General features: G+C 40.3%; 5 protein-coding genes across 54 annotated transcripts in view; 4 read left to right on the top strand and 1 right to left on the bottom strand.

The window, feature by feature from the left end:
* The window catches only part of slo (calcium-activated potassium channel slo), a 57,745-nt gene extending 43,384 nt beyond the window's left edge, over positions 1-14,361 (top strand). For 14 of the 50 annotated variants that reach the window (XM_086839551.1, XM_086839549.1, XM_086839552.1 and 11 more), the window contains 10 exons: positions 3,723-3,797; positions 4,633-4,665; positions 4,795-4,984; positions 5,611-5,676; positions 7,838-8,015; positions 8,075-8,582; positions 9,109-9,245; positions 9,337-9,479; positions 9,598-9,817; positions 9,915-14,361. In XM_086839551.1, the coding sequence (XP_086695677.1) occupies positions 3,723-3,797; positions 4,633-4,665; positions 4,795-4,984; positions 5,611-5,676; positions 7,838-8,015; positions 8,075-8,582; positions 9,109-9,245; positions 9,337-9,479; positions 9,598-9,817; positions 9,915-10,052 (1,688 nt within the window). In that variant the 3' untranslated portion in view covers positions 10,053-14,361. Of the gene's footprint in view, positions 1-663; positions 715-3,722; positions 3,798-4,632; positions 4,666-4,794; positions 4,985-5,610; positions 6,478-7,837; positions 8,016-8,074; positions 8,583-9,108; positions 9,246-9,336; positions 9,480-9,597; positions 9,818-9,914 lie in introns of those variants that run through there. The other 36 variants (XM_086839568.1, XM_086839570.1, XM_086839574.1 and 33 more) reach the window with 9 other exon arrangements.
* A 1,672-nt stretch (positions 14,362-16,033) lies between these two features.
* On the top strand, positions 16,034-22,104 carry LOC110191373 (uncharacterized). The gene is made up of 4 exons (XM_020962225.2): positions 16,034-16,162; positions 19,512-20,093; positions 20,541-21,890; positions 21,946-22,104. The coding sequence occupies exons 1-4, from the start codon at positions 16,034-16,036 to the stop codon at positions 22,102-22,104; spliced, it is 2,220 nt and encodes a 739-aa protein (XP_020817884.2).
* A 224-nt stretch (positions 22,105-22,328) lies between these two features.
* Polr2L (DNA-directed RNA polymerases I, II, and III subunit Rpb10) lies at positions 22,329-22,832 on the top strand. Its single transcript, XM_020961519.2, has 2 exons — positions 22,329-22,557; positions 22,630-22,832. Exons 1-2 carry the CDS (start codon positions 22,463-22,465, stop codon positions 22,736-22,738), a joined length of 204 nt encoding a protein of 67 aa, XP_020817178.1. The 5' UTR covers positions 22,329-22,462; the 3' UTR covers positions 22,739-22,832.
* Positions 22,770-24,251, bottom strand: LOC110190867 (methionine aminopeptidase 1). The gene is made up of 3 exons (XM_020961518.2): positions 23,983-24,251; positions 23,175-23,912; positions 22,770-23,118 (listed from the first exon to the last, which is right to left on the bottom strand). Exons 1-3 carry the CDS (start codon positions 24,134-24,136, stop codon positions 22,886-22,888), a joined length of 1,125 nt encoding a protein of 374 aa, XP_020817177.1. The 5' UTR covers positions 24,137-24,251; the 3' UTR covers positions 22,770-22,885.
* A 311-nt stretch (positions 24,252-24,562) lies between these two features.
* Positions 24,563-26,859, top strand: part of tok (tolloid-like protein 1 tolkin) — a 31,764-nt gene continuing 29,467 nt past the window's right edge. Inside the window, exon 1 of the mRNA XM_020961713.2 lies at positions 24,563-24,834. The gene's annotated coding sequence lies outside the window, so the exon portion shown is untranslated. The remainder of the gene's footprint in view (positions 24,835-26,859) is intronic.

The raw sequence follows: 26,859 nt of genomic DNA, 5'->3' as shown, positions 1-26,859 counted from the left end.
CGCTAAATGCCAAAGAATCCTGCGAAGTATTCCACTATAAAGCTGGGATGCTGGGAATATAATATTTGGGTACAATGGGAAAAGGGATCGAGGGAACCGGGGATTAAGGATCAAATTTAACTGCGATAAAGTCGGGTTCAGTTGTAGTTAAGAGCTCAGTTCAGTTTGTACTTCTGCTCCTGCTATCGCCACTATATCGTTCTCTCTATCGTACTCAGTATAAATATAACATACTTAATATATATACTACATAGAACTAAATTAGTCTTTCAACGATTTCTGGTTTGGTTCGCCCGATGCGCGCATAATGTCATAAGCAGAAGCATATACTTAGTATATACTCTCAGTATACATTGCATATATCTATTTATAATCATAAACTACATACCACATATGAATATATCTGCATATGTTTATCGAAACGTGTACAAGTACAACGTGTGCCGTGCGATTTACTTATGATTTCTGTTATAGCGTACTTTAGTTCCTTATACTTTATATATTCTCATCATTTTGTTGAATGATGTTCCAATGATAATAAGCAGACGAAGACTGCGAGAAGATGAAGATGAGAATTATATTGAAATCAACAATCATTACCTTGCCATCATTTACCTATTCACACGAATCCTATAAAATTCTGTTTTCATGAAACAAAAACAGTGGCCACCTTCCGGAAAGGCGTCCGAGCCGTACAAATGGTTGGGCGTGCAAGTACGTATAACTTACTCTACTCTCTCACTCTCTCTCTCTCTCTCTCTCTCTCTCTCTCTATCTCTATCTCTCTATCTCTATCTCCTGTCTCTGTCTCCTACAACTACTACTACTTCTAACACTACTACAATTACTGTAACCGAATAAGCATACGAACATACATTCCATGAAAAGACTATAAAAAAAAAAACACTTGCGTTGGGGTTGCCCCAGAAATCTTTAGAGATTTAAAAAAGCCGTAAAATTATGTTATAATTTCTGTAAAATATCTCAGCTTATCAGTGAATCTCTAGGGATTTTCTGCGGCTTCCCTGATATTGAATTTCAATTGGCAAACCAAAATTTTCCATTACATCAGCCCTAAAGACTTTCGCGCTTATATCCGTTTTTAAACGCCAAACTAACTAAACTAACAATCAAACTAACTCTAATTGCTATTGTTAAGCTGCATTCGCAATTCAGCAACAAAAAAAAACAGAACCAATCGAAAGCCAAGCCAATCAATCAGGCAGCCAAACAATCGAAAGTCAATCAATCTTTGTCAGTTCACAGAAACAGCCACACAACAACACACACAGCCCCTGAACCCTGACCCCTGACCCCTGACCCCTGACCTGACCCTAGCCCAAAACCCCACCGCACACATACCACTCACACAAACACCAACACCACACACACCACACACACACAACACCAACAGCCACACACATGTTACGTTTCTACTCGTTCGTTCTATAGTAATTGTGTACTTTTTCGTAACCAACTTTAAACTTAGTGTGCGTGTGAGTGTGTAGTAAAGTCAAGAGCTAACCGAACTTTGAGTCCAACCAACCATTCGAACTATCAAAAAATTTGAATACCAACATATTCAGAAAGCATTCACTCGCTCGATTTCGTATGTAGTTGTTACTACATGTAGCACCCACACGTCGCCGAGTCGGTGTGTGAATAACTCATACTCTACATACTTATCGTACTCGTACTCGTATCTCGTAAAGTATATTTTGTACAAACGTTAACTACTACTACATATATTGTATTGTACCGTACCGTATCTATCGTTTAACTATCGTATCGTATATCGCATCGTATCATGTCGTATAGTATCAAGATATATCGTATCGTTTTACTCGTGATACTTTTACAAAATCAACCATGTATCTTAGACAAATATTTCAAATACTCTTTCTATATGATATATACCCCCACACACACACACACTCCAAAGAACACGACACACCAAAAGGTTCAGGATCTGAACCAAAGACACTATATACTACAACCACATCTCTGTAAAATATATAAACTCGTTCTTCTTCTGCGCCCGGAGCCATGTTCCATGTTCCTTTCTACTCGTACTCGTATAATATATATTTCAAATTTGTAAACCTATCATCTTTCTATTGTACTCCCCCCGAACTCCCTATCAACTACTACAACAACAATACTCCTATTTATATGTCTCTGTGTGTGTGTGTAGAAGACGATGAATACTCGTTGTCAAGTAAGTCAAACTAACTCAAAATGTTGTATAACCATTAAAAAAACAAAAAAAAAAAAAAAAACAAAACCAAAAAACCCTGATCAAATTCCCCTCCTACTATATCTAAATCGCATTTGTACTCGTACTCGTACGTCTAAAAACATTTCGTTAATTATTATTTTACCATTTTATTAGAGCAGTTCTTTGAGAAATTCTTTCCATACATTCTTTCTACGGTGTGCCAGTGCACGTTTTGTTTTTCTTTTCAGTTCTCGTGATTTGTATTGTACCTCAAAATCGTTTTTCTTTTGTCTCTCTCTCCCTGTCTCTCGGAAGGGAGATCCCCGTGAAATTAGACTTAAATTATCATATAAGTTATTATTTTACCATAAATATACATAAACCAAACATGAATATAAATGCAAATGACTTGAGAAAGCAAAGCAACTGAAGCCAACGATTAGAGCCACAATCAATCACTCGAAAGAAATTCAAAATCAATATAAAAATAAAGCGGCAATCAAGCAGATAGCCCTCCTTCCCCGCACACTGCACAATAGATCATAGATCATAGATCTTAGGGGGAAGGGATTGGATTAGCTACCAAAGATATCAGAGATATATATACAAATTCCAAATTCCACGCAGTTAAATTGCTGAAACAAATAAATAATCGCTAAGCTCAGAAGTTGGGGCTGACCTTAGATAGATGCAACTTGTAGTTGGAGCGATCGTGTTTAAAGTGTTCCTCTTAAGTGGGTGTTAGAGCAGTCCTAGCAGTCTAAGTATTAAATGCTTCATTAATCGGATACTGACATCCAGATCGAGCCTAAGCTAAACAGCTAAACGAATATATGTTGAATAATCTGTTGCTACTCAGCTTGTAATCCGCACCTAGTCAGCGTGTTGCTTAAATAATGCTTCAAGCTTTAACCGATTTGGTTTGTATAACCCGATACCGATACCAACACCAAATGCTTGCCTAGCCTTGTTTGTACCTATTTATATATATATATATATGTATCTGTTTGTATTATGTGTAAAATAACCATCACAAGTTCCGTTCCAAACTCATATTTATTTGCATGTTTTTCTCCGATATTAATCGATAAAGCAAATACCCTAAAATGAATCCCGAAAGCCATCCCCCGACCATCTTGAACACCTTTCGTTCAGTTTCAGTTTCCGTTTTGATTTGGTTTGATTTCTTTGTCAGGTTTTCCTGGGTTTCCCCAAGAGTCAGACTAATTTCACTATGATTTCCTCTCGAATTTTTCAAATTTAATTTACAAACAAACCAAAACTTTTACCGCTTCAGTTCTTACAAAAAACCAAACACAAATCCCCCTTAAAAAATAAATGAAAAAAACAGAACCAAAAACAAACGAATTTGTTGTATATTCAAAAGCAATTATGAGCTTCACATAAAAAAAAGCTTGACCATATAAAAAAAAAAACACAAGAAATGCATACACAACGAATCTGATTTACCGAGCCGTGCCATAACGAACCAAATATTTTACAGATGAACACCATCCTGCACCCACATTTACGCCTCCAGAGCTACCCAAGCGGGTGCATGTGCGTGGATCTGTCTCGGGTAAAGTCTCCTCCTCCAATCGTGCCACTCACTTGCAATTATGTATCAGTATCAGTCAGAAGCTCAGAAAGGGTTTTTTGAACGCCAGATGACAGGTCGATTGATAGGTCGATCCCGACCCACACCTACTCGAACTCGTACTCGTACTCGTACATTATCCAACCAGATTTCGTTTCATTTTGCCTTGGTTTGCTTTTTCCCTCAGTTGTCAACGTAAAAGAGTATCCAATCCAGTCGATAAAATATGATAACTGTTTAGCTATTCGTTTGCATAACTATGTTTTTGCGTTGATTATTGAACCAGAACTCGTTTCTCTGCTAATGTAACTCGTTAATGTAACCTATCTAAGGAACTGCTATAATATATCTCCTATAACCTAACAACTAACTAATCGAACCCATATTGATGTCTATCTAAAGCATTCTTTACTTACCATACTTATTTGTACACAGCACCCAGTGTGCCCTTCGTTTTTAATTGCATAATCGATCGATCTGCTTGTTACCAACCAAAAAAACTATTTATTTCTTACTGTCGCAAGTCACATACACGAGATGACACAACAATAAAAAAAAACCAGAACTAAACCAAACCAAATGCAACATGCAACACGCGGCTCAAAAATACCTTTCTTGAATTAACTTTGACTAATACTTAAAGCCAAAATGAGTATCTCTTCACACTCTGACCAGTGCGTCCAGGCCGGGCCAACTTACTAATCGATTGACCTCTGCTCTTGTTCTCTGATCTCTTCGACTGCCGCCGAAACGCTTCCGCGAATGTTTCCGCTACCTGTTACCGCCACTGCCACTGCTGTCCATCGTCCTGCCACAGGTGATATCACACGTGACAGAGAAGATACGAATCGTAAGTTTAACCCAGACTAATCTAAGCTTAAGATAGGGCTTTGTAAAGATAATTTAAACAAAACGATAAATGTATATGTATGGAATAGATGGAGGATCCTAAGTGTGCTTTAACTCCTTGTCCTTACAGTACTCAATCGCAATGTGCGCCGTCCGAATGGCACTGGCAACGGTACAGGTGCCATGCACCACATGAACAACACTGCGGCAGCTGCCGCCGCTGCCGCTGCGGCGGGCAAGCAGGTGAACAAGGTGAAGCCCACGGTGAACGTGAGCCGGCAGGTGGAGGGCCAGGTGATATCGCCATCGCAGTACAACAGGTGAGTGCATATGCCCAGGCATATGGCGGGGAGCTGTACATACCGGGAGGGGAGGAGAAGGAACATGCAGGAGGATCTATTACCATATAGATGTTGTTCACATTTTAACAGCACTCTGTTCAGTTACGAAATAGCAAAGCAAAGTCGGTAATCGAGCAAAGAGCAATGAAAACTCAATGAAATACAACACTTCTTAGGCCTACCAGCTGCATCAAATATGATTTTCCACTTTTACGTTGCCTTTTTTGAACAAAGTTACAGCCAACAGCAAAAACGATATTGAAACCAAAGCAAAACCCACACACACTTGATTTAAGTTAATTTAAGTTAAGTTTTTACCCAACACACAACACAGTGAACAATGAACAATGAACAAGGATGATGAACGATGAGGGTCTGAGGAGTCCTGGGAGGTCTGCCTTCCGGGTTCCTTGCGCCCATGTAAATGCTCTTTAACCAACTAATCCCAACACCTCAACTAATTGTCTCACTCACCTGCTCACCAACTCGAAACTCGATACTCAAAACTCAAGAAAAGACAACCAAAACCAAAACCAAATACCAAAAACCAACTAATTACTTTTAACCAGTCTAAATGTATAAAAACGAACAACATTTTGTTTCAGGCCACCAGAGAATGATGCTAACCCTTATGCGGGCTATCAACTTGCTTACGAAGTTAAAAAGCTCATGTATGCGTCCATAATTTCCTAGAATTTTAACTTACGAACTCTATCAACTAAAAACAAAAAAAGCCAAAAAGCCTTTTTTAAACTATACCTTAGTATTCGTTAATACTTAATCTAACTACATTTTATGCGCATTTTGTTTAACACACATTGATATATTGATATATTGATTGATCAAAGCTATGCCATTCCATCCAATACGCGTACTAAACCATAAGCGAAACTTAACCAAACCTGTGCGTTACTGTCATGTCGCTGTCTTCTGTATCTGTATCTGTGCCTGTGTCTGTATATGTCTGTGTGCTGTGTGCGTATGTGTAGGTGTTTGAGCGTGTGTGTATGGGTACGCCCCGTGATAATTTCGCATCCTCTAAACTATAAACTAACCCCGGCATAACTAATCGCATTCATCAATCATTCTCTGTCTACTAACATCTGAGGTCTCCACTCAACAGCAGAGTGTGTGTGTACGCGCCTCTAACTAACTATATACTTAATCCGTACTAACTTTAAAAGGTCTGCCTTGAATTGATCTTATTTGCTTAAGCAATTTTTCTCATCTTATTAAGATAAGATATGATTTTTCCTAGTCTACAAGTTCTGTTTCAATTTTTGTAAAAAATGTAGCATACTTTTTTGGGCAGGCTGATCGTTCTTCAAGTTAATTTTTTTTACCCTTGCAGGATAGTATAATTTTATTCCGAGTCATTTCCGACACTATAAGCCATACATATATATTCTTGATCAGCATGATCAGCCGAATCGATCTAGCTCTGTCCGGTGGAAAAATAAAATATTCCAAAATTTCCCAAATTTGCAAAATTGTATAAGGGGTAACATCGTTAAAATTGTCAAAATTTGATACAAAAATTTAATTTCTTACATTTTAAAACTCAGTATGCAGAATTGTTAGCTGTATAAAAACTAGCATAGAACAGTTGTCCGAATTGAAATTAATGCATTTTTAGCTTAGTTATGATATTTTGAATATTCAGATTTTACACATATTTAATTCGCATATTAAAATGTCGATTTTACAATTAAAATAAAAACAATAAAACAAAATGTAACCAAAAGTAGCTGACTTTGTTCACACACAAAAGCTTTCCAAATTAAAATTAATGCATTTTTGGTTTAGTTATGATCGAACCCATGAACCTATAGGTAACTGCAAGGTTTTAAAAACTTCGGGTTCTCGAAGTTAGCTTCATTTCTTTTTAACTATTGATTAATTGGTCTTAGACCTTGAGAAGCATACATACATTCAATCTCAATAATCGTCCATATCCTGCATTCTCTATCTATCTATCTACTATATCTTTCTCTGGATCGTTTCAACTTGAATTGCAATATAATTGTTGTGTGTGTGCGTTCTTTTGTGTTCATCTCTGTGTCAAAACTTGCACCCGTGTACCATATGTATATTTGAAATCTTTCTTTAAAATTACACCAAAACAGACTTAAGTATATTGTAGATACAAAACTGACCAATCCGGCGGATATGGAGGGTGATGGTTCGGTCATTTGTGGCTTCTCCCTCGCGCATGCGAGCACCTGAATCACAAATAGAACACCTGGAGGGAGATAGCCGGCCACTAAGCAACACTTTTAGTATATTATTATATTATTTATTAAGCGATCCACCCCTCAGCACCGCCGGACGGCAGAAAGAGCATTATGCGTAGTGAAATTATTCAGTTCTTTTACTCAACAAAGTTTGTTGTTCGCCTTCATTTCAAGACTTTTGTTCTTAGCACATGACCTTCTCTCTATCTGTATCTCTAACTCTTACTCTTACTATATTCTTTCCACTCTTACTATTTCGTGTATTTATCTTTGTAAACGTAAACTCTCTTAAAACTATCTTTAACTATATCGTATTTGAGATCACATTTTAAATTCAATATGCTCCAAGTACTCGTACTCGTATTGAAAGTATTTCTCACATCATTTTTGAACGAAACACGTACTCGTAGCGTTTCCGATGAACACTTTGCATTTGGATGTAGCGTTTGTTTTTTTGAATTGGTTGATAATCAGCATATGCAAGTCAAAAGTTGAATCGAAGTAAACCCCATTAAGAACGAATCGCCCGATCGTCGCCAGCACAGACCGCCGATGGCTAACACCCAGTCTCTCTCTATATCGATCTACTTGCATCTAGGCCGACGAGTCGCAGCTCCGGCACGGGTACACAGAATCAAAACGGAGGCGTCTCATTGCCAGCCGGCATTGCGGACGATCAGTCGAAGGACTTTGATTTCGAGAAGACCGAAATGAAGTACGACTCGACGGGCATGTTCCACTGGAGTCCGGCAAAGAGCTTAGAAGACTGCATACTGGTAAATCCCTTTAGTAGATTCAGCACTGGAACTATTTAGTGACTCACATTTCTCTGCAGGATCGCAACCAGGCGGCCATGACCGTACTGAACGGCCATGTGGTCGTCTGCCTGTTCGCCGATCCCGATTCGCCGCTGATTGGGCTGCGTAACCTGGTGATGCCGCTGCGAGCGTCCAACTTCCACTACCATGAGCTGAAGCATGTGGTTATCGTGGGCTCGGTGGACTACATCCGGCGCGAGTGGAAAATGTTGCAGAACCTGCCCAAAATATCGGTGCTGAACGGCTCACCGCTGAGTCGTGCCGACCTGCGGGCGGTCAATGTCAATCTGTGTGATATGTGCTGCATCCTGTCGGCCAAAGTTCCTAGCAACGATGACCCCACGCTGGCCGACAAGGAGGCGATCCTCGCCTCCCTAAATATCAAGGCGATGACCTTCGACGACACGATCGGCGTGCTGAGCCAGCGGGGCCCGGAGTTCGACAACCTGAGCGCCACCGCCGGCAGTCCCATTGTGCTGCAGCGGCGAGGCTCAGTCTATGGTGCCAATGTGCCCATGATAACAGGTAAACTGCATCGCACTAAGTTGGCCGAGTTTGCGAACGACCGAACGAATGTGAGGCTGGCCAGGTAATGCAAATGGGGGTTGAGAATTCGGCAGGAGATACTTGATGGAAAGTGTCCAGAAATAAGGGAGTTTTGAATGAAGGTTCCATGGTGAGGGTCCTTGAATGGTGTCCTTGCATGTGACCTTTATAATTAATATTTTGTTTAGATGAGACGTTTGTGAGGGGGGTAAAGGGAGTTCTATAATTAAGATATCGGGATAACAAGGGTCTGCAAAATACTGATTCCAGACTGAGAACTCCAAAAGACAGACTTCAGAGAAAGGCATCTATAATGAAGATTTCAGATAAGGATTGGGGAACAATTATTGCAGTTATGAATATTTGAAATAGGTATTTCTACAGGACAGTAACTAAGTATAGATTTAAGTGCAGGTTTTTCCTGGCCAGCCTCACCCGCCTCCCTCGAAAGCGGTTGAAGTGTGCGCTCTACTAATTGCTCTCACATGTTGGTTGTCGTTTAAAGAACTGGTCAATGATAGTAACGTGCAGTTTCTCGATCAAGACGACGACGATGATCCAGATACAGAACTATATCTGACGCAGCCATTCGCCTGCGGCACAGCCTTTGCTGTGAGTGTGTTAGACTCGCTGATGTCCACGGTAATGTCTCGCTCCAAAGTCTCCTGGGACTTGTCTTGCCTTACTATAACTTCATATACTTAATTATTTTTAATTTATTGCCCCCGAATAGACATACTTCAATCAAAACGCCTTAACGCTGATCCGCTCACTGATAACGGGCGGTGCCACGCCCGAGCTGGAACTGATCCTGGCCGAGGGAGCTGGCCTCCGAGGAGGCTACAGCACAGTGGAGAGTCTGAGCAATCGGGACAGGTAAATTATAGTACATAATAAGTATATAATTTCAGGTCAGTAAGGAATACTTTCCCGCATATAGTTATGATAGTTTCTTGTATAGTTTGTAATGTATTAAAATTCTTATTCTTACCAGATGTCGAGTGGGTCAAATCTCGCTTTACGATGGCCCATTGGCTCAATTCGGAGAGTGCGGCAAGTACGGAGATCTATTCGTGGCCGCCCTCAAGTCTTACGGAATGCTGTGCATCGGACTATATCGGTTCAGGGACACCAGCTCCAGTTGTGATGCGAGCAGCAAACGTTATGTAATAACCAACCCACCCGATGACTTTTCACTACTGCCAACAGATCAGGTGAGCGATAAATCATTACATCAGATCAGATCAATCAGAATTCTTGTACCTTAAGATATAAGTGACTAAAATATTGACCCATAAAACCTTCTTACAGGTATTCGTTTTAATGCAATTCGATCCGGGCCTGGAGTACAAGCCGCCAGCGGTACGAGCACCGGCCGGCGGACGCGGCACCAATACACAGGGCTCCGGGGTCGGCGGGGGCGGCTCGAACAAGGATGATAACTCTTGATTGTTACTGTGTAGCGCCTTAACTGATGGTCCTTATTCGTACATTTGAACGATGGAGAAGCTAATCGGATGCAGAGCAGCGCATTGGTGTCACTCACCTAACTATTATCTAACCATATTGGCCTAAGATTCACCCACAAAAAAAGATAGGGGTAAAAAGACATAATTGTTTGTACCATGTACAAAGAAGAAAGAAATTTGAAATCAAAAGCGATTGTTATTAACAAGTTAGAAACAAACAACCAGAGAGAAAATCCTGAGTGCCATGCAATGCGTTGCTCTGCCCTTTTATGTGTGTGAAGGCATGCGGCCCGGTGTTTTGTGTCCATCCCAACTAACAATCAAGAGACAGCCCCAAGCCAGAAACCACTGATGGCCAGAAGAGCAACTTCATCAGCAGCAACCAAAGCCAAAGTCGACGGCAGGGCCACCTGTCTTCGCACACATAAAAAGCTAGTTCAGATCGGGGCCTTTAAGATCCACAGCCCCGATGTCCATCGTTCAACTGCCAACTGATTGCTTCCCACATCATTCCGTATGCCTTTTTAGAACCTTGAAAATTATCATCTATTGTTATCTATATACCTTTAAATCTTACTCTACATTGGTTTATCTTGTATCCTTTTGTTTATCTTATCTTTATCCATATTATTTTGTAATCGACCCAATAAATATTATTATCATTTGAGTTTTTGGTTTGGATTTTTACCCCGACTTTAGTTTCTTTCCAAGCAACAATCATTAGTTATTTCTATGGGTATGTATCTTATGTTAGATATCATTTACTCTTAAGAATCATTTCACTTACATTTACATTTAAACGTTTACATTTTGAGTTCAGTTCATGGCGCTATCATTGCATAAGAACCAATTGACAAATTGAATTCTAAACGAAAATCCATCTCAATGGTGTGACGTAAGCAATTGGGAACCATTAGTGAGGTAAGCTACACATTAAACAAGAAAAAAAACAAGCTAATCAAATCAGCCACACTGAGCGAAAGAAACTACCAAGTACTACTAGGTCTATGTACTCTCTCATGTCTCAAAATCTTTCTCTGAGCTGCCGAAAGCGGCCACAACAAACAGCAACAACTACGCAACAATTCCACACATAATTTTACACATTTAAACACCGCAATGAAACTGAACACATTGCGTGAGATACAGATACTGAACACGAGATACAGATACAAAGACAGCTACAAGATACAAGATACAAGGCAATGAGGCTATAAGCAAATGTTGTGCCAGCATAAGAATTCAAAAACTGCATTTAGAAGATTCTGAGCAAGCGCAAAACGATTTATATAGAGCAGAGAGCATATTGTAATCATATTAAACTTTTAAAGTAAACTAACACAAATATCGAATATCGATTAACAATTAACGACACTTAAAGCCAACAATCTGCTAACTAATTCGTAGACCTAAATGCAAACACAAAGCTCTACTTGGTCCTTTATCAAAGCAAAACCAAAATAAGGTGAAGCCAAGCAAAAGCAAATTAATTACACTTAACTAGAGGAATCTCAGCTTTTTCACTCGACACTCAGTCAAGTCGTCAAATTTGCTAATTCTAAATTGAAACTTCTTACATTCGCATCTCTACACACACGAAAAACAAAAAAAAGTAAAAACTAAATGCAAAGTGAGACGAGAAACTCTGTAAGTAGCATCATTATACCGCTGGAATATAGAGTGCGGGGACGTGAAAAGCTGATGACAAGTGTAGTTAGTAATATTTTTTAGTGTATGTGAATGTGTGCGCTTTTTACCAGCGATTTACGAGCAGCAACTGTGGTGTTCTAAACAAATTTTGATAGATACAAAATCGGTAACCAACAAAAATAAAAAAATGGCGACATACGTTATGTTTCTTTCTTCAACTATATTTCACCGACTTCTTCTACAATATAACTTCTATAAATCCTTCACGCACTTGCGCTCGAAACGCCGCCAAAAGGGAACGCTTTGTTTTTTGTACATAGCTTGTAAATATGATAAGAAGTATCTCGAATATATGTTATCCTTATCCTTTGATTAGTTTAACTCGTGTATCTCGTGCTGTTTCGTTTTGCTGTTCAAGAGTTATCGGTACCTACATTTTGTAATTTGTAATTTGTTCAAATAAATAAACACTGCCAAAGCGTATAGAAATCACATTAAATGTAGATCAGACAGCAGACAGCATTCATTCGAAAAAATAATGGAAAAACCAAAGAAGCGTAACAAGAAAATGGCACAGAACAGCATTAAATGAAAATGAAAAGCGATTAACGACTAATGATAACTGGTAAATGAGTTTGTTTGTTTCCATACACAAAATGATTAGCGAATAACAAATTTAAGTAAAACGAATTCGAGCTTTTAAAATTAATATGATGGAAAAGAAAACCAAAGATATAAAAACAGTTGATAAGGGAATGCGAATAAAGAAGGACGGATTTCCATTTCAGTTTTATATACTTATATTTGATTTGTAGTGGATTTTTGTGTAGCCTAGGCTTACCCACAACGTAAAGATTTAAAACAAAAATATGTGAATATTATGCGCCTTCGAAATTTATGTAAACGTGTATGTAGCCGTGCAATGTGAGAAACATTTAAACTCCATTTAAAGTAAACTTAAAGCTAATGGTAAATGGTAAAAGGTAAACGTAAACGTAAACGTAAAAGTAAACGTAATGGTAAACGTAAATAGTCAAGTGTAAATGTTAACGAATCGAGAGCATAGCATAGCTTAGCGTAATCATAAGACGACTAGATATCGCGACGAGCAGTTCATATATTGTTAACGGTAAACGATAAACGATATAACTTATATATAGTAATTAAATCGACAAACAAAACGCATTTGCAATCCTAATATAAAGCGAGATAAATAGATGAGAGGCGTAGCAGAAACCCAAAAGTTAAACATAATTTTTAAATGAATAAAACTAGTTATTAAATTTATAGAAAATCCCCCCACTCACACACAAAGCTACACGAATACATATACGAGTACACACCCACACACACACTCGACAGCGATGAACCCCAACAAGAAGAACAAAATGAACTCTCGATGTTGTGAAACTTGATAAAATCATGTTTACGCTATAGCCGATCTACATACATAAAGGAAATGCAAATAAATTACATACTCAGCCACAAAAACCGAAACTAACGACAAATGAAAATGTGTATCCAAAAATATAGAAGAGATGATGAAAATCCTGCAGACAAAGCTGCCCTTTCCCATTTTGGATAACTTCGCTTGTTTCAAAACTTTTCACCAGTTTTCCCACCATATTCACGAGCAGCTTTGTTCGCAAAACAAAATTATATATATACATATATACACCATGCATATATATTAATTATGTCGCATAAAACTACTCAATGCCGTATAAACTAAAATGTAAGAGTAAAGGTTTTTGTAGAAAATTCGTCAATAAAAAGCCAAAAAAAATATTAAAATAAAATATATTATCATACTCGTAAATGTGAAGCTATGCAGCATTTTACTGTAGTTAGATTTTTTGTATAGAATCAACGTTCGCAGCTAAAAAACCAAAAACGAAAATCAGAAAACCAAAAACTAATATGATAATTTTACAGGTTTAAGTCAGCAGCAGGAGAAAAATGTTCATTTTTTTAAGGAATAAAGATATTACAACAAAATATCATAATTAATATAAAAAATAGCAAATAAAATCCACAAAAAAAATCGAAAAAACGAAATGAAAAAATATTTTTTATTAATTTCGCAGCACTTTCACATGATACCCGCACACCTATACACATCCCATAGTGTGTGCTAAAAAAATTGTATAAATTATGCAAGCCCAAAAAAAAATGCAAATCATATATTATTGACGACATTATTGTAGTTTAATTTTTTAGTTTTTACTTGCTATTTATATGAAGTATATTTACACAACGGGAAAAGTAAATGTAGACATAATTAAAAAACGTAAAGCGATAAAAATCATTAATTTATATTAAAAATAATAAAAAGGAAAATAAAGAAACCGAAAATAAACCAAAATCAGAGCGAAAAGCATAAAATGACAAATTAGTTTAGGCTAAAGCGGCCCCGAAAAGGGCAACAAAACAAATAACAAAATAAATAAAATTTTAAATAACAAATTAAAAGCTAAATACATATTTTAAACATTTGTCTAAAACGCAACCGAAAGGAAAAAACAAACAAATGATAAATGTATGAAATAAAAGGTATAATAATAATATTATGTTGTTAATGTTTAAAAAACCTTGTTAAAAATAATATTTCAAAATAAAATATAAATACTGAAAAAAAATCAATCGAAACTGGAATTTTTGGCAGCGTTATGAAAGTGAAATTTTGAGTTATGGCCGAAAAGTTTGGGCCGACAAAAATATTGACCCACATAAGGCCGGGCGCTATAAAATTCCAATGACCAATTGCGTTTAGAAATTGGGCATCGCGCCCTGCATAAAATGCCGCCAATTATTTACACTTGGGAGCGTTTCATAAGCGCATAAGGCTCATTATCATCCAAGGGCCTCGGCTATAAAGCGAAAATAAGTGGACAAGTGACTTGGGCTCAAAGGGCACTCTGTGGGCTATGAAAAAATGCATGCCTTTGTTTTTTTAGGACAGCCCATGGGTTGATTCGCATTAACATAAGATGTCACTTTAAAATCATTCCAGGTTTTCCCCAAATACCAGAGCATGATCTTGACCACTTTAGAATTTAAAACAAGAAAGAAAATTAACTTCGAAAAGCCGAAGTTTTTATACATTTGCAGTTTTGAATTAAATAAACTTCAAATATTTGCATTGTTATAACAGATATTAAACAATATTTTTATTCGACAAATTTTTCGATAAATCAAAATTTAAACATTTCATATCTAAGCTAAAAATGAATTAATTTGAATACGGAAAGCGTTCCTATGTTAGCTTTTATTAGGTTAACAATTCTCCATACTAGGATTCAACATTGAAAAAATGAAGAATTTTATCAATTTATGAAATTTTTCATGATGTAACCCCTTTGCCTTTTTCGCAAAAATTTAAAATTAAAAAAAAAATTAATTTTTTTGCCGGACATATCTAGATCGATTCGGCTGTTGATTCTGATAAAGAATATATATGATTTATAGGGTCGGAAATGACTCCTTCATTGCGTTTTAAGCTTCGAACTAAAATGAGAATACACAGAAAGTATAAAAAGATCATTTTTGTTTCCCTCATCTAAAAGGTGTTAAAAAAATATTCTAAATCAAATTATACAAAGGAAACTAGCTTCGGGAAGTTCAAGTTATATATATACCCATGCAGTTTGAAACAGAAATATGGATTGGAATCGAAAACTGATCAAAGCTAAGTTTAAAATTGTCGATATTTTTATATTAATTTTTATGGAGGAATTTAATGGTAACTTTTTGGATAAATCTTGGATTAAAAGTTCATAACTAAGTCAAAACTAGATTAATTTGAATACGGAATGCGTTCCTATGTTAGTTTTTATTAGGTTAACAAATCTGCATACTCAATTTTAAATTTTAAGAAATTCAATTTTTTGTCAAAATTTGAAAATTTTAATGATGTAACCCCTTTCCTTTTTTTGCAAAAATTGAAAATTTTACAAAAATGTATTTACTTTGCCGGACATATCTAGATCGATTTGGCTGTTGATTCCGATCAAGAATATATATGATTTATAGGGTCAGAAATGTCTCCTTCACATTTTTATAAGCTTCTAACTAAAATGACATTACCCTACAAAGGCATAATGATTAAATAATTTTCCATTCCGCCATCTAGTTTTATTATTACACCCTGGCTATATATAATTAATAAATTAATTTCTCGATTTACATCCTCTATTTATAAATCTATTAAAAGATGTATGATTACAATTTAAAACTAGTTCCCCTTTCTTTCGTTCTAAAAACAAACACATTGCCCCACAGGTTGGACCACTGTGCCTGCCACATGTCGTAATGTCAATCGAGCTGGCTTTGCTCCTGTTTGCCACCAACAGCAACAGGTGGCAGGCATCGGCTTGGAGCTGTGCTGGAGCTGGAGACCATCTCTGGTTCATGTGCGCCTGGTCCGCATTGCTTTTTAAGGTAAAGAGCGACTGCTGACGAGCGACAACAAGTTCGTTGCCTAAGTCTTTTGTTTTTCCCGAGTCGCCGCTGCTGTTGCTACCGCTGCAGTTGTTGTTTTCCTTTCTTTCTTTCTTTCTTTTGCTGGCCAAGAACAGTGGTAGTACGGGGCAGTCAATGGCAAAACACTTTCGTTTGGCACTTCCATTGTGTGCTTGGGCTCTGTGTGCGCGATTAATCGTTCACATTTGCGGCCAATTCATGTTGCTGCTGGTCGCGTGCTGCGTTTTGGCCACTGCAAACGAGTTCCGACCACTTTCTTTGCGGCGCTCGCGCACTTCCAGTGGCTGCTAGTAGCTGTTCCAGTGTGGCTCCAGCGGATCGGCACATGGTTTTTGTCCGGGCACGCCGACCGAGAGGCACTCAGTTGTCTACGCGACTCGAACAGGTGCAGACGTCGCAGCTCCGAATCGCTTGTGTTCCAAAAACCTCCGAAACCGAATCAAAATTCGAAACCAAATTCTGGGTACTGTCTTCTTTTAACGTGCGTGCATTTGAAACTGAAGAAAGCGCTCTCGGCGCTCGCTGACATGAAGTTAATTGATGTGATCATCTACCTAATTGCCATCTTGATCTTCATCTACTTGCTGCTGGAGTAGCGGAAGAAGAAGCCGAAAGTCACTCAACTGCTCTACTCTCTGGCCAGAGCTTTCTACACGACCCCAACATACCGCCAAAGGTTGACCATTAAAGCAACATTATTAAATCCAACGAATATCTCTGCAAATCCCAAACGAAAGATGAGGGTAAGTGATTCACGCCGTGATCTCGGGTTTGTTAACCACAATTACTGGTGATTAAAAAGCCTCTCACTGTGCAGGCCGTAAAAAATAATTACTTGGATTTAATTCCAATGCAAATGCATTGGTATTTCTACTAAGCCGCGTGCAACGACTTCAAACTGCAGCTCCAGATTCACCTTCACCTTCGATAAATCCCATTCCAATGACAGTCACAGTACTCATAATAATCACAAGACAATGCCGCAGCTTCTTCAATTGAATTGCTATCGCTGCCGTGAATATTTGACAAATTGTAATGTGTGCGCCGGCAAGGCGAGCACTTTCATTCGCAATGGGAGCACTTGATGCGCCAAGTTTCGCCAAGATCCACCAGATCCAGCCAGATCCACAGCTCTAGACAATGGCGGTGGCGATGGCGATGGCGATGGCTTTACGTGCACCAATTACACTGGCGACTGCCCGCCCGCCTTTGCCTCGATGTGCATCGGGCTTGAAAATAAAATGCTTACTTGCCGCTAAAATAAAAGTTGCATTTCGAGTTGCAATTTGGGTTAACCGCACCGTTGTTTATGGCCGTCGCGACTACGTCGTCGTCGCTGGTGACAGGCCGCTGATCAATAGTTCCGCCTGTGGCCAGTGGCCAGTGGTTAGGCAAATCCTTTGTCAAGTTCATTGGCACTGGGCGCCAAAAGGAAACCCGAAATTATATGAATTCCAGGCGTGGCCGGTTGCCCAGACCGACATCCGTCTCCTGGCAGTTCATTCACTCGGCTGATGCCGACGCTGAAACTGAGGCAGAGGTATTTGCATATGATTATGCATACCGCACAGGCGACAAAGTAACTAACCACTCTATAAACAATAAGCCACCAATTTTCCACCAATTACTGGCTGTTCCCCCTCTTCGGGATTGCTGCATTCGATGGCTCTTTTTTTTGCGTTGCGATTAGGCAAACCCGGCACGTAATCAATAACGATACGTATTGGACTCTGTTAGGCATTTCACCCCATTGATTGACGTCTGGCTAACGGCACACAGTACATTGTCATTGTCATTTTCATTTTCATTTTCATTGCCGCTGCCGCTGCCGCTTCGATGAAGCTCAGCAAGTGAAATTGCCACGTCCAGTTGCTGCCTCAAATTACCGACTTCCACTTCAATCGACCACGACCCAGGCTAGTCAAGCAGAGAGGCGGGATACTCCTTCTTTGAATGTCTTTTAATAATCAAAGATGGAATATTCTCACGGAGATGGATTAACATTGAGTTACTCCACAGGAGTACCCTCTTTATTTATATTTGAATATACCTTACAAAACACACTTTTAGATTAAGCTTATTTCTGATAACATATAATATTATGAACATTTTATGAATTTCTTACATGAAATACTTAAATACATACCTAACAAGGAAGGAAACTAACTTCGGGAAGCACAGACTCGAAACAGAAATATATCATAGCTTATTTTAAATTTGTCGAAGTTTAAAATTTATCGAGGTTTTTATTGACAGTTTTTCGATAAAATCGAAATTTAAAAAATACATAAGTAAACGAAAAAATACATTAATTTCAATTCGGAAATCGTTCCTATGTTATTTTTTACTAGGTAAACAAAACTGAATACTCAATTTAAAATTTTAAGAAATTAAAATTTTTCCCAATTTTTGCCAATTTTAATGATGTAACCCCTTATAAAAATTTCAAATTTTGAAAAAAATTTAAAAATTTATTTTTTGACCGCACATTGCTAGATCGACTATGCTGTTGATTCAGAACAAGAATATATATGATTTATAGGGTCGGAAATGACTCCTTCACTGCGTTTCAAGCTTCTGACTAAAATTAAAATACCCTTGAAGGGTAATATTAAACATTTAATCTAACGAAGCTCTTTTGAATTTAAAATACAAAACAGACTCCCCTATACTTCATTTAACACCCATCAATCTCAGGTTTCTATTTGGTTTCCACATTCTACGAAATCAGTTTGAAAATCCATAAAAGAAATGCGGTTAATTAAAGTGTTACAATCACAGTCACCGAACCACAATACCCCTTCGAAAACGTAAACAACCTGACGGCGACGGCGACAATTACAGAACGAAGACATTTCGATATTCAACTTTTCACTTTCATTCTACGGCATTGCGGACTGAAAGTTTAATCAGGCAGCCAAGCGGGGAAAATGGGCAAAGTGTTATGGCATACCTGTGTATAAATATATATATAAATCTATATACATATATACATGTGTGTGGAAGATACTTTGTTGGCTCGTTTGCTTAAGCAGCTTTGGTTAAGTAGTCAACGGCAGGCGACGTGATAAAATTTTAGAAAACCGCCAATTTGTTCAAATTAAGGCCATTACAGTTTTGTTGCCGTCCAGCGATTACACGACCCGCCCTCCCCTTTCGACGGACTTAGAAAGTTTTCATTTTTGTTCGATGTCTTCATTTTCGATGATGTGCCCGTAAAATAATTAATTTATTTTGATGGACAAACGTCTTCTTTCTTTTTAAATAAATTAATTTAATAATTAATTTTATGATTCACCCTCTACAGCCTTTTCTTGTGCTCGCCCTGCTTGTGGCCTTGGCCAACTGTGAGCCACCGTTGTACGCCGACAAGCAGCGTCCGCTGGTTTTCACAAACTGGCCTCCCAAGAGTGCCAAGCAGCTGGGACGTCCTGCCGTCGGAGGAGGAGGAGGAGGAGGACCTGGTGGCAAACAGCGCACTCTGGTTGTCCAGATCCGGAGCGATCAGCCGGTGCCGCTGGTGCTCAAGGGTCGTCCCGGTCACAGCCCACATGCCCACACTCATGCCCATCTGGCTCATGCTCACTCTGTGCATCCTCATGTCCTGGCACAACATGCCCATTCGCATGCCCACCTTCACGCCCATCCGCTGATCCATGTGCCCCAGCATTCGATTTCGCATGCGCACCAGCTGCAGCATCTGCGTGGAGCCCGCCCCATTAAACTGAGTGCTCCCGTTTATCTGAAACCCGCTGGAGCACTTCGTAAGCCTCTGAAGATCAAGCTGAATAATGTCAAGCCCAAGGCGAAGCCCTCTTTTGGCTACGACAAACCCTTTAAGTACGAGAAACCCACGGCTGTTAGCTACAGCGAACTGCAGAATCTGCCGGTAAGTTGAGATTGGGGTTTATTTATAAAGGATTTTAAGAAAAGCATAAAATAAGTAGACCAAGGTTATAGATTTTATGATTTTGTGATCTTAAATGATTTGATAGGGTTTTTTAAAGCTTGAAGAAATCCACATTTACCTAAATGCATTCATTTTGAAATCCTTTACCTCGATTATTGGGGATCATAAGCAGCAATGTTGGAAAACCTTTTCCTCCAGGTCTCTTTTAAATAAAATTTAATTGAAATTCAGCATATATTTTAATTTTAATGTAATAAAAAGTAGCAATCAAAGTAACGAAATTAAAAACCACATCAAATCGAAGTCAAAAGTAACCATTACTCATAGCCAAAACATGTATTTAGTTTCACTCCACGCACACGCTCAGTACACTTGCCAGACATACAAACATATAACATGAATCCAAACATGCCGATCCCCCAACAGCTGGACACGCACAACAACTTCAACACCGAGCACTTTGCACCCATTTACACGGTTCCCGCACCGAATCTGGCCCTGCACAACAACCATCTGGATGTGGAAGACGGACATCTTGACACCAGCGCCTACCATTACACGCCCCCATCCCAGTCCCAGTTCCCGTCCTCGTCAGCTCGTCCCCAGACATATCTGCCACCGAAGCACAATGTGCATGAGGACGAGACCAATGACCAAACCATTCGTGATCCCATTTCGGGTTCGCAGAAACTCTTTGCCCCAGATCCGGATCCCTCGCTACCCACTACGAAGATCCGTCCGTCCACCGAGACCTTCAACACGCCGAGCAATAGCAAGCCACTTCCCTCGGACGTCCAGAGCAATCATTTGCCCGCCCAACCGCTGGTGCAGATTGTAGGAGCCCAGGCGGAGGCACAGACGGCGCCACAGATCTATCCCATCCAGTATGCCCAGCCGGCAGCGACGGCACAGCTGCAGCCGTTCCTTGCCGCCGCCATTCCGGCAGCCCACATACCCATCTACAATCCCACATACCTGGTGACGCAGTCCAACCAGCTGTACACGCAGCACAAGCAGCAGCTATTCAAGCCCAGCACGGAGCACGTTGTGGAGTCGGGTTACGTTAATGCGGACCTTACCCAGGAGGTGGCCAGCAACGGACAGATCCTGCAGGCGGCCAAGGACCCGCACCACAACATCCATCCTGTTCTGGACTCGGCTCCGCAATATGCCGCTTTAATCGCTGCTCCAGCTCTGGGTGAGCCGGCGGAGAGTGCGTACGAGACGGCCGCCTTCCACCTACCCAATACGGCAATCCAGTCCACGGCACCCGAGGGCGGCTTCGTCGTGTCCAACTACTACGGACACGCCCACGATTCGTCGCAGCTCCTTCAGGCATACGCAGAGGAGGAGGCACGCCGCCAACAGCTGGAGACGGAACAGGCAGCCATCGAATTGCAGAAGCAGCAGCAACTCCATCTCGAAGAGCTCAAGGCTCAGGCCCAGGAGCAGCAGCAGCAACACCAGCAGCATCTTGAGGAACTACGCGCCCAGGCTCAGTATCAGCAGCAACAGCACCAGCAGTTCGAGGAGCTGAAAGCCCAAGCCCAGGAGCAACACTTGCAACAGCAACACCAACAACAGCAGTTACAGCTCCTGCAGCTGCAGCAGCAACATCAACAGCTCCAACAGCCTGTCCAGCATCATCCGCAGCCGGTGACCCAGGATCCATCAGCGGCGGCCTTCGAGGAGCACCAGCGACTGGTGCAGGCGCAACTGGGCAGCAACACGCCACTGCGCATCTTTGTGCCCGACGAGGAGTCCACTCTAGAATCGGTTAGTTATTAAATCGAAGATTTATTATGTTATTTTAACAATTAAACTTTTACAGCGCCTGCAAAAACGATCGGATGAAGTAAAGAAGGGCACCGTGGAGAACGTGCCCAGCCTGATCGAGAGCAGCAGCGAGGCAGATTCAGCCAAAGATTTGTTTGAGGTCTCCACCTCCGTTGAAGTTGCCGGCGAGCATCTGGCGGCCAGCAGTAATTAGTTAAGGCAGTAATAGTCTTCGACGCTGTTCAAAAATATTTATTTACACACTCATTTGTAAAAACGCATTCATATAGCGAGCAGTCGGTAGTTTAATAAACATAATCCTTAAATTATTCAAATTTTCATACGTTACTTTTTTTAAATATCGATAACAGCAAAAAGTATCGATTGGGGTGACCAGCACCCGCTCATGAGCTTTTTAAGTGTGACCAAATGGTACAGAGGCAATATATTTTAAGATTTTTTCACTTCCAAAACGTGGTCATACTGAGTAAAGAAAACACATTTTGTGTCGTATTTGTTGTGGTCCGCGCAATTTTAGTGAATTTCTCGTTAAATAAAGCACAAAAGACACCATGATTATCCCGATCCGTTGCTTCACCTGCGGCAAAGTCATTGGCAACAAGTGGGAGTCATACCTAGGCCTGCTGCAGGCGGAATACACAGAAGGGTTAGTAGAGCCGGCCAAGACTCGTGCTTGCAGCGCATTTACCCAATTTTCCCTTTGCTTGATTCCATTTAGTGACGCCCTGGACGCTCTGGGCCTAAAGCGGTACTGCTGTCGCCGGATGCTGCTCGGACATGTGGATCTCATCGAAAAACTGCTGAATTACGCGCCCCTTGAAAAATGAATAGCCAAATGGAAGGAAAGACGCAGGGGACTTGGGATTAAAACCTAGATTTTATTGTAAAATTACAAATTAAAGCTTGATCATAACCAGATAACCGAGTCGTAAGCCTTAGAATCTACGTTGTAACCCAAGCTGGCAGTGGTGGGCTTACATCTTGTCCATGAACCACGGCTGGCCATTGTTTTCGCGACGCTTTGTGAGAATCTCGCAGCCCGTCTCGTTGACCAGAAGCGTCTGCTCAAACTGAGCGGAGTACAGACCGTCGGCGGTGACCGCTGTCCAGTCATCGGGCCAGGTCTCAGCCTTCTGTACGCCAATGGAGATCATGGGCTCGATGGTGAAGCAATGACCAGGGGCCATGACGCCCACAGCTGAGTTTTCTGCAATTCAAAGATATTTAGGAGGCTTTGTTAAGAGGATAAGGACGCAAACTTACTGGCATAGTGAGGCACATTGGGCGCGGTGTGGAAAACGCGATGGATTCCGTGGCCACAGTAGCTGCGCACCACACTGAATCCGTGGGGAGCCACATACTTCTGGATCACGTTGCCGATGTCGCGGTACTTCTCACCGGGACGCACAAACTCTATGGCCTTGCTCAGAGCCTCGTGCGTGACCTGCACCAGCTTCTTGTGCTTCTCGGACACATTGCCCACGAAGAAGGTCTCGTTGAGATCACCGTGGAAGCCGCGGTGGTACACGGTCACATCGATGTTGCACAGATCGCCATCCTGCAGCGGTCGCTGGTCCGGTATGCCGTGGCAGATCACCTCGTTCACCGAGGTGCAGCAGGACTTGGGGAAGTTGTAGTAGTTCAGAGGTGACGGATAGCAGTCCCGCTCAATGGCCGCCTCGTGGACCAGCCGGTCCAGTTCGTCGGTGGTAGTGCCCACCTCCACACCCTTTGCGCCCTCATCCAGACACTCTCTGCCCAGTCGGCCAGCAACGCGCATTCCCTCAATCTCCTCGTCATCCAGCACCTTGATTTTGGTGCCGCGCAAGGCCTCCTCGGAGAGCGAACGTCCATTTGGGTGGTCAGCGTAGTCGGGGCGCTGGATGGCCTCTGGTACGGTGCGTTTGGGAGTCTGTTGATACGGACGCAGCTTGCCGGTGAAGCGGAAATGCGGCCACGGATTGTAGACGCCATCTCCCTCAACGGGCTTGGAGCCTCCAGCTAGAAGATACGGGTTCCAGTGTCAGTTGGTGAAATTTATCGTCGGAACAGGAACACCAAGATCTCTCACCTGCCAGAGCGTGGATCGCCTTATGCTCCTTCCAGAATCCCTTGAAGCACGGCTGCGAGCAGAAGAAGGAACCCTTAATGCCCAGCTTCAGGCAGGTGGGGCACTGCAGAGTCGCGTCCTTGCCGCAGTCGGTAGTCTCGCACTTTTGAGTCATGCTTACATAGGTTCAGAAAAAGAAAAGAATAAAAAATTTTTCTGGCCAAAAATAACTAGGATGGCAACCAGTGTGCCTGTCGGTAATTCCATTCAAAATACTTAAAAGCAAGAGCCAGCTGGTCACACTTATTAATAGGCGGCAACTTTTGAGACGTGAATTTGAATTTATTTAAAATGTGTTTATATTATAAATATGCCATTTCTTATGTTTTTTAAATATTAATTTGAAATTTCACTTAAATGAGAAGTTTTTAAACTGCAATTTACACATTTGGCTTAAAAATTGATTTCAAAATATTTTAAATTATTTTAAAAATAAGTGCTTCTGTATCAGAAATAATCTGATCGACGACCAAAGGATCTCTAATGTCTGCCTGATGTGTTAGCAGCTTAAACGCTGCAGCCTGTTGGGCGCACTGCCACAGCACTGAGCCCGCAGCCTCCTCGCAGCTGTTCCGTGCCCGGCGCATGCTCTTGCCGGGAACCCGAATCTCGAGTGTCTGTGATTATCTGCTCTGTTTTGGTTCTCAAAACGCGAGCAACTTCGGTAGTGAACGGACGTGTGCTTTCGCAGTGAAAAATCGGCATCGGCAGCGCGAAACGAAAGAATATTGGCAACAAACTTGTTTGAATCAAATGGCCAAACACAAATATCAACAAGGGGCAAAAGGATAAATAGCTATAGCTGCCTCTGAAGTGAGTGTTGTTTCTTGGTATTTTGTGTGAGATACTTGCCTTTGTGTACCTGCAAAGGATATTAATTCCGATTGGCATTGGATCGGTAATAATGGTGTGGAAATTTCGGCTTATTCAACAAGTGAATCAGGGTTTTTTGGACTGCCTCTCACCTCGTGGCTGTGTTACGCTAATCACTCGTCTTAATTGTGATCTTCGCACTCGATTTTAATTCGATTATGATCGTTATATGCATTCAACGTGTGTTATCAGTGGCGAAGGCTTCGCTCTGGTCTTTGTTTTTGCGTTATTATTAATTCCTCTGGTCTTGTGTCTCTCGCTCGGCGACAATAAATATAAACACGCTGTTGTGGCGGACGATGTACACGGAACTAAAATAATATTACTTGTTTAGTTAACATAAAGACCTCAAGAAGTGATATAAAATTTTGAGATAAGAGCTTAGTTTGGTACCTTACAATAACTATGATTGTTTGTTTGTTTTTTGATTATTTGAACTGCATCTTGTATCTTAATTTGATTAAAAAGGTTACATTAAATTTAAACTTGTTCTCTTGGATACTGTTGTTATGGAAGATTATCTTGTGAATCTAATTTTAATTTGACGATGAATTCTATGTGCTTAAGACTGTCACTCTTGAGTGGTTTTAATCTGTTAAAAAACAAAAGAGTAGCTCCCTAAGGGCAGATAATACATAAATTATATCATTTAATCCCAATTTAATAACGCTTTTTCGCTCTGTGTGGATGCTGCTGTTGTTGATAGCAGCGCAGCAACGTTCAATGGCTATAAATAAAAAACGGCACGCGGCCGATGCCGCCTACCGCTGCCGCAGCCTCCGTGTGTGTGCACCGTCATCTCGGTGCCCCTCACCCGGGTCCGCTCCTGGCTTACAGTACCACCAGCATCGCTGGTTTTTGTGGGTGTTTTGCGTCTTACACTCTCACTAGTATCATCTCCGCCGTGCGGTTTCCACTTTTCCGCTTTTCGAAAAAATACAAACAACAAAATACACACAACGCAGATCTCGTCAATTGCCAATCTAAAGGCCGCCGGCATAATTAAAATAGAATTTTTTCCGATTTCGCTTTGTGTCGTCGTATCTGTGTTTTTGCAATACGGAACAAACAAGAGTCAAGGTGCCCACAACACAAAACAAAAAAACAAAACAAAAAATGCCGCGAAATTGAGGCGGGCGCGGATTCCTCCTGGTAGCAACGAACTCGATCTCGCGGGAGCGGGTCCGGGGAACCAATCCCATCGTCGTCATCCGGCTACCCAATTGGTATTTCACCTTAAAATGCACATTCTAAAGAGTGAATACACTTTTCAAGGGTTAACAACATTTTTAAGATATGTTATATCAGAATAAATAGTGTTACTCATAGTCTGATTTTATTTGAAAAAAAATTTCAATACAATACAAGTTCCAGTTCAAATTTCAAGTTAAACGCTAAGATGCATTAAATTTAATATACGTATATATTATATAAGAATATAGTATTTTCTGCAAAAGTCTTGTATGTTTTTGCTTGTTTATACATTTACAAAGTAATGCTTGAATAACAATAATTATTTGGGTAATTATTAAAATTATAATACTCTGATTCTAGTTATAAGTATACTATGCAGTAATGGAGTCATTTCCGACCCTAAAAATCATATATATTCGTGATCAGAATGAACAGCCGAGTCGACCTAGCCATGTCCGGTCAAAAAATAAATTTTTCAAAAATTTGTTAGAAAATTGAAAATTTTATAAATGGTTACATCGTTAAAATTGTCAAAAATTGACAAAAAATTTAATTTTTTAAAATGTTAAATTGAGTATGTAGATTTATTAACCTAATCAAAATTAGCACGGAAAGCTTTTCCGATTTGAAATTATTGCATTTTTGGCTATGTTATGATATTTGAAAAACTTGGATTAAACTATAAATAACTATAATAATGCACAAGTTGTAAGGATATACAAATTTTTAGTTTCTCAAAATTAATCTCCTTTCTTGTTTAAACATTCTTTT

The sequence above is a fragment of the Drosophila serrata genome, unplaced genomic scaffold, assembly GCF_035046125.1.
Source record: "Drosophila serrata isolate PLE 108 unplaced genomic scaffold, ASM3504612v1 contig_376, whole genome shotgun sequence".
Taxonomy (NCBI): Eukaryota; Metazoa; Arthropoda; class Insecta; order Diptera; family Drosophilidae; genus Drosophila; species Drosophila serrata.
The sequence above is the reverse complement of the archived record's forward strand: the minus strand, read 5'-3'. Positions and strand labels throughout refer to the sequence as shown.